We start from the raw sequence: 15,547 nt of genomic DNA, 5'->3' as shown, positions 1-15,547 counted from the left end.
CTGCAGCATAAGACTTGATAAGCATATGAATTGAGTTGCCATTAAAGGCGACCCTGACAGACACAGAACACCTCCCTGGATAACTGCCTGCAAACAATGGAATAAGGCAGTATCCAATCAAAGTCAAAGACAAGCAGAAAAGCCCAAAATGCCCTTGGCAGCAAGAGCCTACAGAATTGTCAGTTTCACAAAGTGCAGTTACAGAGAGTAACTTTTTTTTTAAGTAGCCTCACTACTGTATGCTTCAAGCATGAGAGATGCAAGCCAGTCTTAAAGCAAATACTCTCCTGAACAAAGACAGCCAGCAAATAGGAAGGTCACTTCAACACCTGAAGTGTTCAATCTGCAATCGAGAAGAACTATAACTAAAACCAATCCTCTATCCTCTATTATATTGCATTGTGATACATAGACAAACAATATTGTCCACAAGTGTCCACTGCAGTGAAGTCTTAAATCTTTCACACTGTATATTGTATGTATAAAGCTAATTATAAATTCAATGAACACCAGCAAATCCCCCCCAAACAGGGGCATTCTAAGCATGACTACTAGTTTTATTATTGGCCACAACGAAACACTGTATAAAGTGATTACAACAATTGAATGTATTTCACGTTATGAACATCTGCAAGAATAAAATCTTTTCAATGCATTTTTCTAGTAATACAGGCTGGAATCTGAATGCAATAAATAGCAGGTTCCCTGTAAATTCAAGCAAAAAGTTCAACTATAGTGAACCCTTTCTGTAACAATAACACAAGGGCTTGTTACAGTGAAAGAACAATAAGAACAAACTGGAGTAATAATGAAAATGTTTTAGGTTAAGAGGATTGATAAATTAATGTTTTTATCAAGAATAATAGATCAGGAGCATTCTTTTTTAATACAGCATCATGTCTGGTTCTGTTATGGATTTCAACAGACTTACAAAATAAATTCTAAAGATTTATAGATTATACGTAGATTAAGATTTAAACATTCTAAAGTGAGGAACACTATACAGTCTCTACATAACACCTACATGCAAACATATGTAGAAATTATTATTAATTGGTAAAAATATTGTATGTAAAATGAGGGTATATTTGCTTCTTGAACATCTAGAATTTGCATGCCTTTTCTGAAAAAAAATTGTAATAACATCATCCCTTAAGCACAGCAAAAATCCTAATGCCATTTCTCTTGTCAAAGCCATCCCTTCAAAAACTACAGCCCACTCATTAGGGGCAGTGGCAAAGGTGACTGGTACCAAGAGTAGATGTGTTCCAGCACATCACATGAAAAACTTGTGATCAGGTAGGTGCCTAAGGTACGGTTCTCAATTCTCTCCTCACTTTCTTTTCATAGCACTGTAGCTGGGATCCATAGACCACGTCCATTAAAACGATGGGTTCATACAGTAGCTATGAAATACATTATGGTGAGAGTGTATGCACTTCTGTAGTGACATCTTCATTAGACTCTTTTTTTACAGCTCATACAAAACTCCCGTAGATTATTTGGTACTTGTTGTAACCTTATGTAAGAGAAGCCTTTGCCATATGATATTTCAAAGTTGAATGCTGGCACAGATATTCAAGGAGATATTCAAAATATACCCATTTTCTTGGACGAAGATACACTTCCACATAGTTTTCATGTGTCCTCTGAATCATGTTTCACTGGTCGTTCTGAATAAATCCACAGTGTTGACTTTGTCAACGTCATTGAGGATTTGGATTTTCTTTGTTCAAGACTAACAAGATTCATTTACTTCTGCCTCTAAGTGTAGGAAAAATCCTTATAAGCCTTAAAACCTAAGTAGTTACTCTTCACTAGGCTGATTCCAGTGCAACATTATAATTCCTACAATGTGGTGACAAATCCAAGCATTTCTTGCCTTTTTTGCTTCCTTTACATGCTTCCTATGTAAATATTGTGTTCACATAAACACCTACATCTTCATAAGTAGCCTTTTTTAGCTCAGTTTCACATTTCGTATTAATAGTTTAAATAGTTTACATTACATTTACTATCTCCATGTATAATTTCGCTTTAATTTTACATTAAATATTAACTGCCAGATGTTTGCCTTGTCTTGAACTTTATCTAAATATTTTTAAATTTCATGTCCTGCCTCCACAGTATTTTCCTTATTTAATATAATCTGTAAATTTAACTAGTTTACTATGTCAAGATAAAGAAGAATAGCGGTATTAGCACAGATCTCTGTGGTCCTAGTACAGATTCCTGTAGTACTCCACTAATGACTGTTTGTCATCTCAAATCTACATCATCCCAAATGTAGAGTGCATCCCAGAATTCAGCCAATTTATTTTTAAAGTTAGTTTTTAATCAAACAACCCATTTTTTATTATTTGTTTTTCTATCATGTCAGTTAATCATTTAGCACTACTATTTTATGAATTTAAGGCAATATCAATTTTTGTGTCAAAACTGTTTATATTTGTTAGTACAATTCCACAGACCCTATTTTCTGGAGAAACCATATACAAATATCACTAATGAGACATGAGGGGTAACTCATGTCTTCGTAAGCATCTTTATAGTTCTTTTAAACTACAGTATAATGTTCATACATTCATTTGGAGAAAAAAAAAGTTCAGTCTCAAAAGCAGCTGATAAACAGAGATGAAAATTCCCAACAAAACGTTTATTCAAAACAGTTTGAGAGAAGCCTTTTCACTATATACTTTAACACCCCCAATAGCATAGGCTAGTGAATTATCAAACTTCATTACCCATCCATATATATGTGCAGTCAAATTCAATATTGGATTTTTGATAGATTTTTTAAAAAGTAATATTATTTCTAGCACATTTTCAAAGCAATAAATAGCCCTGCAGGTATAAAATGTTTATTTGCCTGTCACTTTTGATTAAATTCAGAGTAAAATCTAATCACAAGAAACATAATAATTAACATATTCAGAAGGCAAGAAGACAAAACAAATTTAATTTGGGTGCTTCAAATTTAGAGAAAAAAAGATAAGGAAAGATAAATGAAAGGAACAAAAGTGGTAGCAATGTAAATATTGCACGTACAGGGCCTTTCCTAATGTACCAGTCTCAGTAGTAAGACACTAAATCTCCCTCTCATGGACTCGCCCTATTTCAGCCGTTTGGGAGCAATCCCAGTAATGCAATTTCTCATGTAATCTATGGTGAAACCCCCCCAAAAACGACTGCACTATAAGATCCTGAATAAAAAATAGTGAACCTAAAATAAATAAGAATATTAAAATTAACCCATTGTTTCTGATGAAAAATCCTTTCAAAAGCTTTAAAGTGTGTGTGGTGCACAAAATACCTTCAAATTATAGCCAGGTTATTAGATTTGCAGTTACGTGGAGACTCCATGACAAAAGCAAAAGGTGGCATGTTAACCTTTGTCCACACAGTGGTCAGATCAACCTAATTCACATAGAGGTCTTCTTAAACCCAACTAGTAAATTTTGCATTCAAGGCCACATTTGGAATTTATTCTGTCCGGAAAATCAGTACAATCTTAAGGTGAGTCTGATGATTATCACATTTGGTGTGAAAAAAAGATATTTCACCACAGTGCTACTGCATGTCTACAAAGCAACTCCAGATATCAAAGTACAATGGATCATGAAGTTATTCCTTAGCCCTGACACATACCGTAGGTTACTTGTTAGAATAAGGAAAAAAATACAGATTTTTTAGCATTATCTACTTACATAATTACATTTTATATATTAAATTTCAGTATTCTTTGTTGTAAGTCAACAATTTGTGCTGAATTTAATTTTCCAAATTAAAAGAAAAAATAAGCAAAATAAGCAACAATAGTTGTGTAAGAATACTTGTAACTATTCTCAATGACCACTGGCCATTCCTGACTTTAATTGAACAAATTACCTTCCTAAGTTTATAAAAACTCACATATTATCACATGCATATTTTTTCTATTAAAGTTTGATGATTACTTCACTGCTGAAGAACAGCCTATAAAAAGTTTCAATGACACTCGTCTCAAAAACCTAGAATGCTTAAAACATCTCCCATAATTCACATTATGATGTACTTATTAAGAAAGAATATATCAAATCTCTAAAACAACAACATCCATCCAAAAGTTAGTGTAGTCACTTCCATGTTTAATTATATATTTTCATATTCAATTCACTTAAGAAAATTATACATTCCAGTACAGTACCAGTACATTCCAGTAAACTAATAGAAGATACTGGATATTGTATCAATTAGAAGAACAGTTGAAAAGACTTAGCTCCAAAGGTTAAATAAAGACTTAATGTTGGTATTGTAATGCATACAGCGGACATTACAGGTTGTGCGAGCCGGCTTAACAGTGCGGTGACGTCACCACCCTTCCCTGTGAATAGCAGAGACCGCAGCCTTTGGGGTGATGGGTGATCTCCCTTTAGCTCAACTGGCTGACTCGAGTCCCCAGCGGTGGGGGGGCGACCTGATGCGGCAGTGGCGAGGGCGCATACCCACGTGAACCCGAGAGCGCTACATTGGTGTCAGGAGTTGGATGGCATAGCCCTTCACCGAGGACGGCAAATTAAGTGGGGTAGAGTGTAACGCATACGGCCGCCATTACAGGTTGTGCGAGCCGGCTTACCATCGCGGTGACGTCAATGCCCTTCCCTGTGAATAGCGGGGACCGCAGCTGTTGGGCTGACGGGAGATTTCCCTTTAGCTCAACTGGCTGGGTCCCTGTTGAGTGACGCCAGTGGCTTAGGCTCGAGTCCCCAGCGGAGGGGGGTTGACCTGAGGTGGCAGTGGCGAGGGCGCATACCCATGTGAACCCGAGAGTGCTACGGTATCATGGGATATGAAAATTAAACAAAGTATAACAAAACAAATAGAAAAGAGCAGATATATACGGTACTCCATAGCTGTACTGAATAAAAATGGATGACTTTGCAGAAATTTTGAATTATACACAATGGTGTTAAAGCCCACTGACAAAACAACCCCAACAATAAACCATAGACTGAATTATTTGTAAGTGATTTACCCATATCATTTAAGGATATTCAATCCACTGTTATGAAAACGTTCTGCAAAATGAAGTTCATAACAAGGACTAGCCTTCATTCTCTCAAGCATCCACATTTATCTGTGCTAACTCTCCTCCAATACCCCCATCTCTATTGTTAATACATTAACTGTACCTCTCAGTTCATCACAGAGTGGTCCTAACTTCCTCATCAGCATAGCAAAGCTGAAAATAAAAAAGCAAAAAAGACTATCCTCATAACTACATTATTAGGATTTGCCCATTTCTTCTTACACTGCAGTTTTGTTTTTCAGATGATTTACAAAGTACATAAAGTGGATGAAACCAAGTTGGCAAGGAGATCTCTTGTACAATTATGGCAAACACAACCAAAGTGCAAGGACAATCACCAGATGATAAAATTACTTAAAGAACAAAATGTGAGAAACAAGTTCAGGGTCATAATCTATGTTGCCTGCCGGCTGTCTTTGTATAGAGCTAAATAGCAAAATACATACATAAGAACAATAACCTTGTTTAATATTGTTCGGTTTCAGTGTCTTTGTCTCCAAGATCCTGTAAGTATTAAAACAACATTATCAGGCACCTCACACAGTGTTTCAATACTTCTACTTCTGAGATACAACAAATTAAGACAACACCTTAGATGTCTATGGTTCATATCAATCCTATTTAATCTATCACACAGCCCAACTGTACAAAGGGGGTAGATTTAACTAAAGAAAAGGCTAAATTATTGTATTAATTCAAGATAGAATGCATATTTAATTTAATCCTTACCCCAAGCAAGCAAAGTTCTTCTTAAATCAAGTTCATACCAGCAAGTAGCATTCTTGGAGACTCCAAAAGAGATTTACTGCTGTAGCGGCAAGGCTTATTAAAGTACAGTAATTAAGTTTGCTGCTCCCTTGCCAGTCCCTCTGTCCTTCATCTCAGTGGTCTCTTTAAGGTGTTTGTCTAGCCGATATAGTGTCCTGATAAGGAACAACTCCCAATGCTGAGATTCTCCAGCAACCCTAATAAATGGTAATTTCTGGCACCTTATTGTCTGCGAGATTGCAAGAGAGAGTCATCCCAAGTTGTTTACAACCCTAAGGTCAGAGTGCATTGTTACTCATCATCAGCAAATCAGGAACTGGTAGGGCAGGTTAACCCCACGTGGGTCTCGGATGCCCATAAAACTTTCAACCATGAACGACCATAGTTCCTCCAGGTAAAACAGGCAGCAAAGGGCTTCCTCCGTTTGCTCCTGGACATTCTCGACTCAGCGCCTCCTGGACATTTCTCAGACTCAGCTCTTCCTGGACATCCTCAGACTCAGCTCGGACAATCACGTAACGGCCAGTGTGTCTGAGTGCAGGATTTTCCTTTGTTCTAAGAGTTGAGAACAGAGGTCGCCAGCGCGTAACCAAAGGATCCTCCCGAGGTTAGCCCAGCAGCAAGCCTCATGAACCCACCGCAAAAGCTCACCTAATTAACAAGTGAACTACGGTCAGAACTGTGGACAGCTGAATATAAGTATTCAGAACTAGTTCTACATCAGGAACGAACCGGTCTTCTTCCTGTCTAAAGTGCTAATTGAGTGTGACCTGCTTGGACCGGCAGTCACTTTTCTCCTGTGCAGAAACTCTGCTAGTTAGCCAGTACTAACTAGCCGGTCTTCAGAGAGCCCACTGCTAGAGCATCGCAGCAGGAATCTCTCCCACCACGTCGCAAGCTGCAACAGCACTGCCTGGCACCGAGCCAGAGAGCGCCGATTGGACACAGCAACAAGCCTGCCACTGCTTCGTTGTGCCCACGGGAGATCTGAATCCACACAGATCGGATGAGTATTCAACATTCTGCAGTACAGCTTGAGAATTCAATTGTTACCTCAACACCAGTTGATATCAATTTAATTGCTATGAGTGATGTACTTGCTTTTGAGTATCTAGTGTAGAAGTTGTAACCAAGTTCATTTACGAAACGGTCTAAATGAATGATATACTGAATGTATGTCCCTCTTGGTACCTGTAACTCTTCTTGATTGAATATATACCTTTTGTACTCTGCTAACCCTCACGATAAGACCTGTTATGTTTATATGCACATTTTACGTAGTAATAAATGTATTCTCGTGTATTAGTAACCGTGTGTGTGCGTTGTTTGAGTTATCCCGCAAGGTTGATTCTAATAGCCATCAAAGAATCATTTTGTGACCTACGGCTACAATTAATAATTGTCCCAGTAAAAGCACAAAACTCCTACATTTACTGGTGCCTCGTGAGAGGATGCCTACCCTGCTCAGCTTAGTTCATAGTAAATGTGGATTTCCATTAAAAATGTCCAAATATTATGCTATATGATTGATGTTTAAATAACAAAACTAGACTTTTGTATGTCTTAAAACACCAACAGTCCAGATACAGAAGTACATTATTCAAAATGCCAGTAGATAGGAAGAATTCTGAAATAGTCCTATTACACAGCTACTTATTTCAGGGCCTTTGTACAGTGTGACAGGAAAAATTAAGCGCATCTACAAAGATATGCGCCAGCTTTGTTGTCAGCCTACATTGTTCCTACACACTAAAAGAGAGACAAGATTGCGTGTCATTGCTGTGGGCACAGTATTAATGATTTGTGTTGACTTCTAATGAGGAAGTTTCTCCACACACCACAAAGAGTTCACACATAAACATTTATAAGTCCATTTAACCAAAGCAAAACTGAAGCTTTTCTGTATTTAATTTGTCATCTCAATCAACAGTGCCACTACCACAAGATTTATGGCTTGCAACACTGCCTCAGTTCCTTGTTTTCTCAGCAATCTGTCAACATTAAAGAGTGACAGTGCTGTAGCAAAAATTGTAGGCTAACCTATATCTATCTGATGCATATTTATCACTTGTCTCTTTTATCTAGCTGTCCCCTTTTCTTCCTTTTTTAAGACTATACTATTTTATCTTTCTTACAGAATGTTGGTAAATAAGACAGAATAAATGGACATGACACACAAGTAAATACGTGAAAGAGAGAAACAGGATGTGGATGACAGTGCTGTGATAAACAATATTTTTTTCTTTCTGCATGAATAACACAAAGCATATAGCAGTTATATACAAAAAACATATACATTCATCCACCACAAAGCTGTTATTGTAAGGTGCTTTCAAATTATTTGCGCTTAATCAAAAGAAAATATATTTAAGCCACATCATGCTTGCTTCAGCCAAAGACAAAAAGCATAATGAAATCAGGGATAAGACAACACAAAGTTCATTTACTTAAAATTGTTTTTATGTAAACATTACTGATGACCCTTTGCAAAGTAAGCAAAACACTCTGTGCTAGCAAGTGAAACCCTCAAAAGAAGTGATTTGTGTAAGCACACCTGCAGTCCCCTCTTTTGGTGTGTGAAAAATTAGCATAGTAATTGGAAATGGTCAAATTAGTTCTGCTTCAAGATCTTCTCAATAAAATTTAATTGACTTACTCAGCTCTAATAATTTTATAATTAACCAAGAAGGCCTGAAAGCTATAACAACTTGGCACACTGCATGCAATGCCATGCCAATGGTTATAGGTTGTTCCAACAAAAGAGAACGGTTTCACAGGTTAGGTTTGTTGGATGTGAATACTTCGAAGACTGCTACCCTGGAACTATTTTCATAAGACTTAGATATCAGAATACAACTTATCTGATTAGAGATGTGATGCTGCCAAATTCTACCTGTATTTAAAGGGTGGGTAAAACTCTGGGATAAGATTCTTTGTGAAAATAAAAACACCTAAAATCTCTTACTGGATTTCTTGGCACTATAGAAGGAGTAACAGTTACCTTTATCAACACAGACACAATAGTGTGAAGAAAACCAAGACTGGACGGATAAGATGGTGATGTCTCCAGAAAAATAATCAATGTTTCAGATTCCAACAGGTTAATGGGCAGTTCTTATTTACTTTTTTAAAATACATACAGTGTGAAATTTAACACACGCCCAAACATAATCTAACTGCCAGAAATGTAAACACAAGTAATAATTTGAACTTTGGGAGTCATCTAACCAAAGAACACTTCAAATATATTGAAATAAAAATCTGCTGGAGAGAAAGATGTGAGAAGATCATAATTTACTGTGTGAATGCAAGTGTAGCTGGAGATTGAACCTGCAAGACAAAGCAGCAGGCAGTAAAATAACCTTAATGTCTGATTTGAGTAATCTTGTATTCCAAACATAACTAACATCAGTATTTTCAAATAGTACAGCAAATCATAGCCCTAAATTACATAATCTTCACTCTTTTTTGGGGTAAATTGTCACATTTTACAATGTAACTGTGTAAGTATTCATCCAATCCACAACTTAGACATTTAAGACTATACCTGTTATTTTCCTGATTTTCATAATTTGCACAAAATAAGGCCTGGAAAAAAATATCAGGAATCCTGGTTTGAGTTTATCAAGCTGGATATCAATATTTTGTTATATTCTTAAAGAATCTTTACTCTTTCAACCACAAATGTAACTAAATATTTGACGGGGCTCATGTGCTGTGATTCAGATAGGAATTATGATTCTTGGTATGGATAAATGCATATCCATTCTTTAAATATGGATAAAACTGGTGACATTTTAAATATATATTAAATATAAAATTAACTGTCTAAAAATTATAAGATGACACAGCGAACTGAGTTGGACCACCCACCAAAGAAACCTATAAAAAATCTATTTTGTAGACAAGCAACATTTTCTAAATTTGGCTAAGACAGTTGATATTAACCCAGTATTTTTATATTGCACTCAAATGTCAACACCAAACCTAACACTCAACCCCCTTTTTTGCTATTGCTCAAAACAATACACTCTATAATGACAAAGTGAAAACAATTTTTTACAGTCTCCAAAATAAATGAGAAATATAAAACAGAAAATAATGGATTGAAGTATTTTCAATCAATGGCCAAAATCCCAGTTGAAGATTCCATACTGTAACACAAAATGTGAAAGGGTCCAAGAGGGGTTCATACAATACCCACTTCAAACACATTTCAAAGAATTAGTTATCTAGTACTTAGTAAACTTAGAGATATTTGCAGATCATAACAAAACAGGAGGATTAGCAAACAGTGTAGAAATTCCAAAACAATTTAGAAAGAACTTAGGTTAGAATTTGTGTGCTTTACTAATTTAGCCTTTAATGCACAGCTCCACTGAAGACTGGCATACACGTCGAAAATTATGTTTAATGTGTACAGAGTACAGGAGTTCACCATGTTATGTTTTCCTGCCCGTTGAAGTACATTGATTGAGTCTGGAACAAGCTATGCAGCCATGTTTCTGAAGGCAATACACAATACAATGGCCGAATGTGATCTTTGGATCAATTAGCTACTGGCAACCAAACAAGCAGCTACATGGGCTGAATGTTCTCCTCTTGTTTGTAACCTTTGTCCCATCTTAATTAGCATTATAAACTTCCCACGAGGCATGACTGTACCAAAACCTCATGTTCTCTCAAAATGTTAAAAATGACCAATTCATTACTTATAATTTATGAAACCACTATATATTTATACTCTTTAATAATAATTTCCTAGGCCTAGTGTCACCACCAGATTCACATTATTCAAACATTTTTACACAAAGTAATGTTTATGTAAGTTCTGCTTTCCTGCCATTTTATTTTGGGATGATGCCCATAGTCTAACATTTGTCCGGCTGACTTAGACAGCCTTCAATTCACAAAAGATCTCTGTGACTTAGGGTTTTGTATCCATTTCTCAGAAACCACATGAAAGAAACTACTCAAGAACATTTATTATTATTTAAACAGTATGTATAAAAAGAGTAAGATTGTAATCTTTGTAAATATCAATTTACATATATGATTCTATTTCTTTTTACAGAAAAAAACACCTAAATATATTGATTGACATTGAGATTAACAGAAAAATAATTAATGAAGCTCAGTATTTGAAAGAATTGGATAGTGCTTGCTCCTCAGTCTCTAATTAAAAATTACCTCAGATTTATTTTTTTATTAATTCATGAGTTTACACCACTCTTTTTACCTCTAATTCCTGCAGTATATTTATGGAATTCTATTTTTAATATGAATTATTTTTGGACTAAAATCAAACTTCTGAGAGTATTACACTTATTGAGAAGTCTGTTCTAAAATTTCTATCCCCCGAGATAAAGATTTTTTAAATGCTTGTTTATGTTTATTGCTTCCCATTCTTACACTCTTTAACTACAGTCAATTAAATCCCATAATTAATGTCTGCCCATGTGCTAGCAGTGTCACCAGTAGTAATACGCTTCGGTGTCTGGTGAATTTCTTAAGTGCCAGTTCACTTAATAGCATACTACTGCAATTCAATGTCCTATTACGTTTGTTCACTTAGAATTAATTTTTAACATTAGACACAGAATTTGCAAACAAACAAGGAAGAGTGGGGGTATCCAAGAGACACTGAATATCTTTCAATCAAACATATTTTTTGTCTCACCTTATATGGATGGCTGGAGGTGCAATATTCAAATATGTAAGACATACTCTCAATGCTTTTCTACTTTGTGTTTAACACATGATCAGACAATATCATTATGGCAGGTTTTTGTAAGTGATTTTAGGAAAACCTACCTCAGATGTGACTCTAAAGCTCTGTCCATCCTTTTGTAGAAAGGGCGTGAAGTGAAGTATCCACTCCAATAATGATCATCCCGATCTGCATAGGTGAAGAAGTCCCCACTTAAGACTGGAAACAATGAAGGAGCACTGTTCACCCGGTCAATATCAGCAGCTTTTCGAAGGGCTTCAAAGTAATCTGAAATTGTACCAAACTGGGCCTACAGAAGGACAAAAACCATACTTCATCAAATTGTAATGATCCTGCAATTTCTGTAAACATATGGGACTGTGAAATGGAGTTTCCTAATGATAAATATATATAATGTAAAAGTGATAACTTTTTTATTGCTTCCATGATGATATTCATAAAATTAATAAAAAGTTATTGTATCCATCCAAACAGCAAAAAGAGCAGTTTCAAAGAACCTGAGTTATATTTAGAACAGAAACTTTTGAGAAAAGAAAATATCAGAAATTAAAAAGGTATTTTCAAGGGAAAACTAAAAAATGAAAGTACACAGTAATGATAAAGGTACTGCATAGGGGTTATAAAATTAACATTTCTTCCTTTATATGAAACAGAAATCAAGATAACTTTATAAAATTAACCAGTTATTTGATAACTGAAAACATTATTCACCATATTTAAATTATTCTAAACATTTATTGGACATACAATCTAAATAAAATAGTTTGAAAATCTTAATATCATGATAAAATCATCATCAAGTATTCATACAGAGTTTAAAGAAAGTTACCTTGACATGCATTTCTGGATGAGAGTTCATGTAATCAAAAAGTTTCTGGTAATTCTGAAATTGCTGATCCCACTCTAAAGCTTCTGTGTATCGGAAATCATCCCCCAGGGGTGCAAGCACTACCTTGGTCCGGTAGAGTTTGGATTTCTTTCTGTACTGATCCAACAGCATCTGAGCCCTGACAGAAAGACAGCAATACAATTACAAGTTGCTGTGAGTTTTCTAGGTCAAAAAAAGAAAAGAAAAAGTCCTTATGAGCTTTGTTTATAATACAACAAAAGCATTTCCACCTTCTTTCCTCTCCCATAACCATGAACATTTCATACATGGCTCACGTGTGCTGTAATTTTGCATTTGCAGTCATACCATCAAATGTTGACACATGGTGAAAAAAAAATCATTACATATTTCCAAACATATTTCAAAACTAATCATAACAAAGAGCTTTCCACAGAAAGCCAAATACTAACTTTAAGTTATCAACATGATGATTTCTATACAAAGAAAAATAGATGAGCTATGGAATGGACTTTAATATTTAGCACGTTTATTACACATGGTCTAAATGGCATGACACAAAAAATCAAGTGAATAGCTGCCGCTTTGTAGCCTTGTGGTGTTACCAGCAATACAAAAATAAGCTATGTAATTTACATACTGTGTATATGACTGTGTTTATCTTTGATAAAAAAATAATGAAAGACAATTCTTCCTTTAACTGAAAGGTTAGATAATGGCAATGTTTCAGAAATGTATTATAGGTAAGTGTTCCATATTTTAACTGCAGATATTCGTATCAACATGAAAATTTTCAATGTATAGAATGCCCTTGTACATTGACATAAAGAGCTTTGACATTTAAAAATAGTGTACTACAAAACTACAAAACATAAAGCACAAAGTAGACCACACAAACAATTTGAGACAGGACATTTAAATTGCCAGAGCTACATACTGTAACACTTTATTGGTAATGCGCAGAAAGGTATCTATAGCTACTGATGTACAGGTTCTTGACATTCTCCTCAGTGGCATGTTGTCTCTCTTAATAGCATTAAATGGTTGGTCTGCACTTCAGCGAATCTTTTAACTGCATTTACCCAGCACTTATTGACTACTTAGATAAATCAAACTAGTGTATTAAAGTCCATTACAAAACACAAAGCACAAAGTAGACCACACAAACAATTTGAGACAGGACATTTAAATAGAAAGAGCTACATACTGTAACACTTTATTGGTAATGCGCAGAAAGGTATCTATAGCTACTGATGTACAGGTTCTTGACATTCTCCTCAGTGGCATGTTGTCTCTCTTAGTACCATTAAATGGTTGGTCTGCACTTCAGCGAATCTGTTAACTGCATTTACCCAGCACTTATTGACTACTTAGATAAATCAAACTAGTGTATTAAAGTCCATTACTGAATTATTTACACTTCATCAGACTTGGTCTCCCAACACTACCAAAAGGTCAGAACCTCAGACAAAAATTAAAGAAACTCTGAGTTTCCCCAAAACACACTCCAGCTAGCAAAACCATTAGTTTAACATCACTTTCAGTATCCTATGAACTAACCGCGGGCTAATGTCACTTTGCTCACTAGCCGACACTTAATTCAGGCTAGGTCAAATATACAGTACAGTACATAGCACTTTCAGGGCTATCAGCACTGCTTCCAGGAAAATAACAAAAGCCATGGACCATTCATAAGAGCTATTTATTTCACATGCTGCACCATTCTTGGGGATGTAAGAGTTGCAGAAAGTAAAAAAAAAAAATATATAGAAACAAACAACTTACAAAAAAAAGCTCTACCTTATTTTATTGTTTTTGGAACAAAGCATGGTATACGGTGTCTACTACCTGAACTTGGTGAGAAGAATACAATTATTCAGGACAGAAGAGCATACATCACTACAAGTAACTGACAGTATTTCCCCCTCTCTGTGTAAGATGTCTTTCATCTAAGATGTGCTTTGGTACCTATATTGAACATTTCCGTCATTGATGGCCTCAGGTGGGACCCTCCAGGGACAGCTGATTCTGCCGCCTGGAAGCCTCTTGAAGTCAAACTGACAGCATATCTTGGGGTCTGGTCCACACGTGTGAGGGACATCATAGCTGTAAAACGGCATCATGTGGCACAGGATGTCAGTACTGGAATCCTGATCTGAAAAATAAAATGGGAAAATCTAAGTATTAGTTCACACTTATAGTAGCCAGTAGCCATTGTTTTAAATAGCTTTGTAGTATAGCTATTGTTTAGCTTATTTTTCTACCATTCCAGGAACTAACCTAAGGTAGTGCATAAATGCAACAAAAAAAATATTCATTTCAGTTATTGGTGAGAAAACAGGACATGTGTAAACCTCAATTATGTCTACTTTAATATTGTTTCCTATTATTGCTTCGCTTTCATTCATAGTCTACCATTTTCTCACAAAATATATAAATACATCCCCAGTCACACATACTGTACATTAATGTGTCATTAAAAATGTAGTTTAAAAAGTTTTACCGAAAGTGCCCATAACTACACATTAAAATTTAGATGTTTTATTATCTGTGCAAAATCATTTTTCTAATTATCTTTGAATTGTAGAATATTTAGAAAAAAATATTCTTGATTTTATAAATGTTTAAAAAGGTATTTAAAATAATTCAGTGCTATATAATGTATTATTTATGGATTATTTTATTTTACAAAACTAAGATTAATGTTAATTAAACAGAAGATGCTTAACTTGTATTATATAATAAGCAGTTCACTACAGCCCTGGTGAGTTAGTGAAAATCCCCAGAATCTGGTGAGATTGCTTCCAATTTAGTTTCTATAAACCTAATTTTCAAGTGCATCATAAATCATGTTTTCTGAAGATATCAAGAACTATAAACGTAACATATAATTTAATGGTTCAAAAGTCAGTAAGATATGCACTGCAAATACAAGATGAGCTTTTATGGAAATGACCATAGGAATCATACTTAATGGAAATAAATGGGTTCTGTCTTCACTGGTATATATTATGCAGTACAATGACCCTGACAAATCCGAGGGTGTTCAGGAAGATTACTGAATTTCCATTTCAATAAACAATAAATGCTCTTACCAATGATCCATTTGTAAATCGAAAAGACTGGCTCTTTT

General features: G+C 35.3%; 1 protein-coding gene across 3 annotated transcripts in view; it reads right to left on the bottom strand.

Moving 5' to 3' along the window:
* Positions 1–15,547, bottom strand: part of man2a1 (mannosidase, alpha, class 2A, member 1) — a 258,837-nt gene that overhangs the window by 134,116 nt on the left and 109,174 nt on the right. For all 3 annotated transcript variants that reach the window (XM_088629350.1, XM_088629351.1, XM_088629349.1), the window contains 3 exons: positions 14,383–14,569; positions 12,397–12,574; positions 11,651–11,856 (listed from right to left, as the gene is read on the bottom strand). In XM_088629350.1, the coding sequence (XP_088485476.1) occupies positions 11,651–11,856; positions 12,397–12,574; positions 14,383–14,569 (571 nt within the window). The remainder of the gene's footprint in view (positions 1–11,650; positions 11,857–12,396; positions 12,575–14,382; positions 14,570–15,547) is intronic.

The sequence above is a fragment of the Lepisosteus platostomus genome, chromosome 4 (assembly GCF_059453375.1).
Source record: "Lepisosteus platostomus isolate fLepPlt1 chromosome 4, fLepPlt1.hap1, whole genome shotgun sequence".
Taxonomy (NCBI): domain Eukaryota; kingdom Metazoa; phylum Chordata; class Actinopteri; order Semionotiformes; family Lepisosteidae; genus Lepisosteus; species Lepisosteus platostomus.
This window is presented reverse-complemented; position numbering and strand designations above follow the sequence as displayed.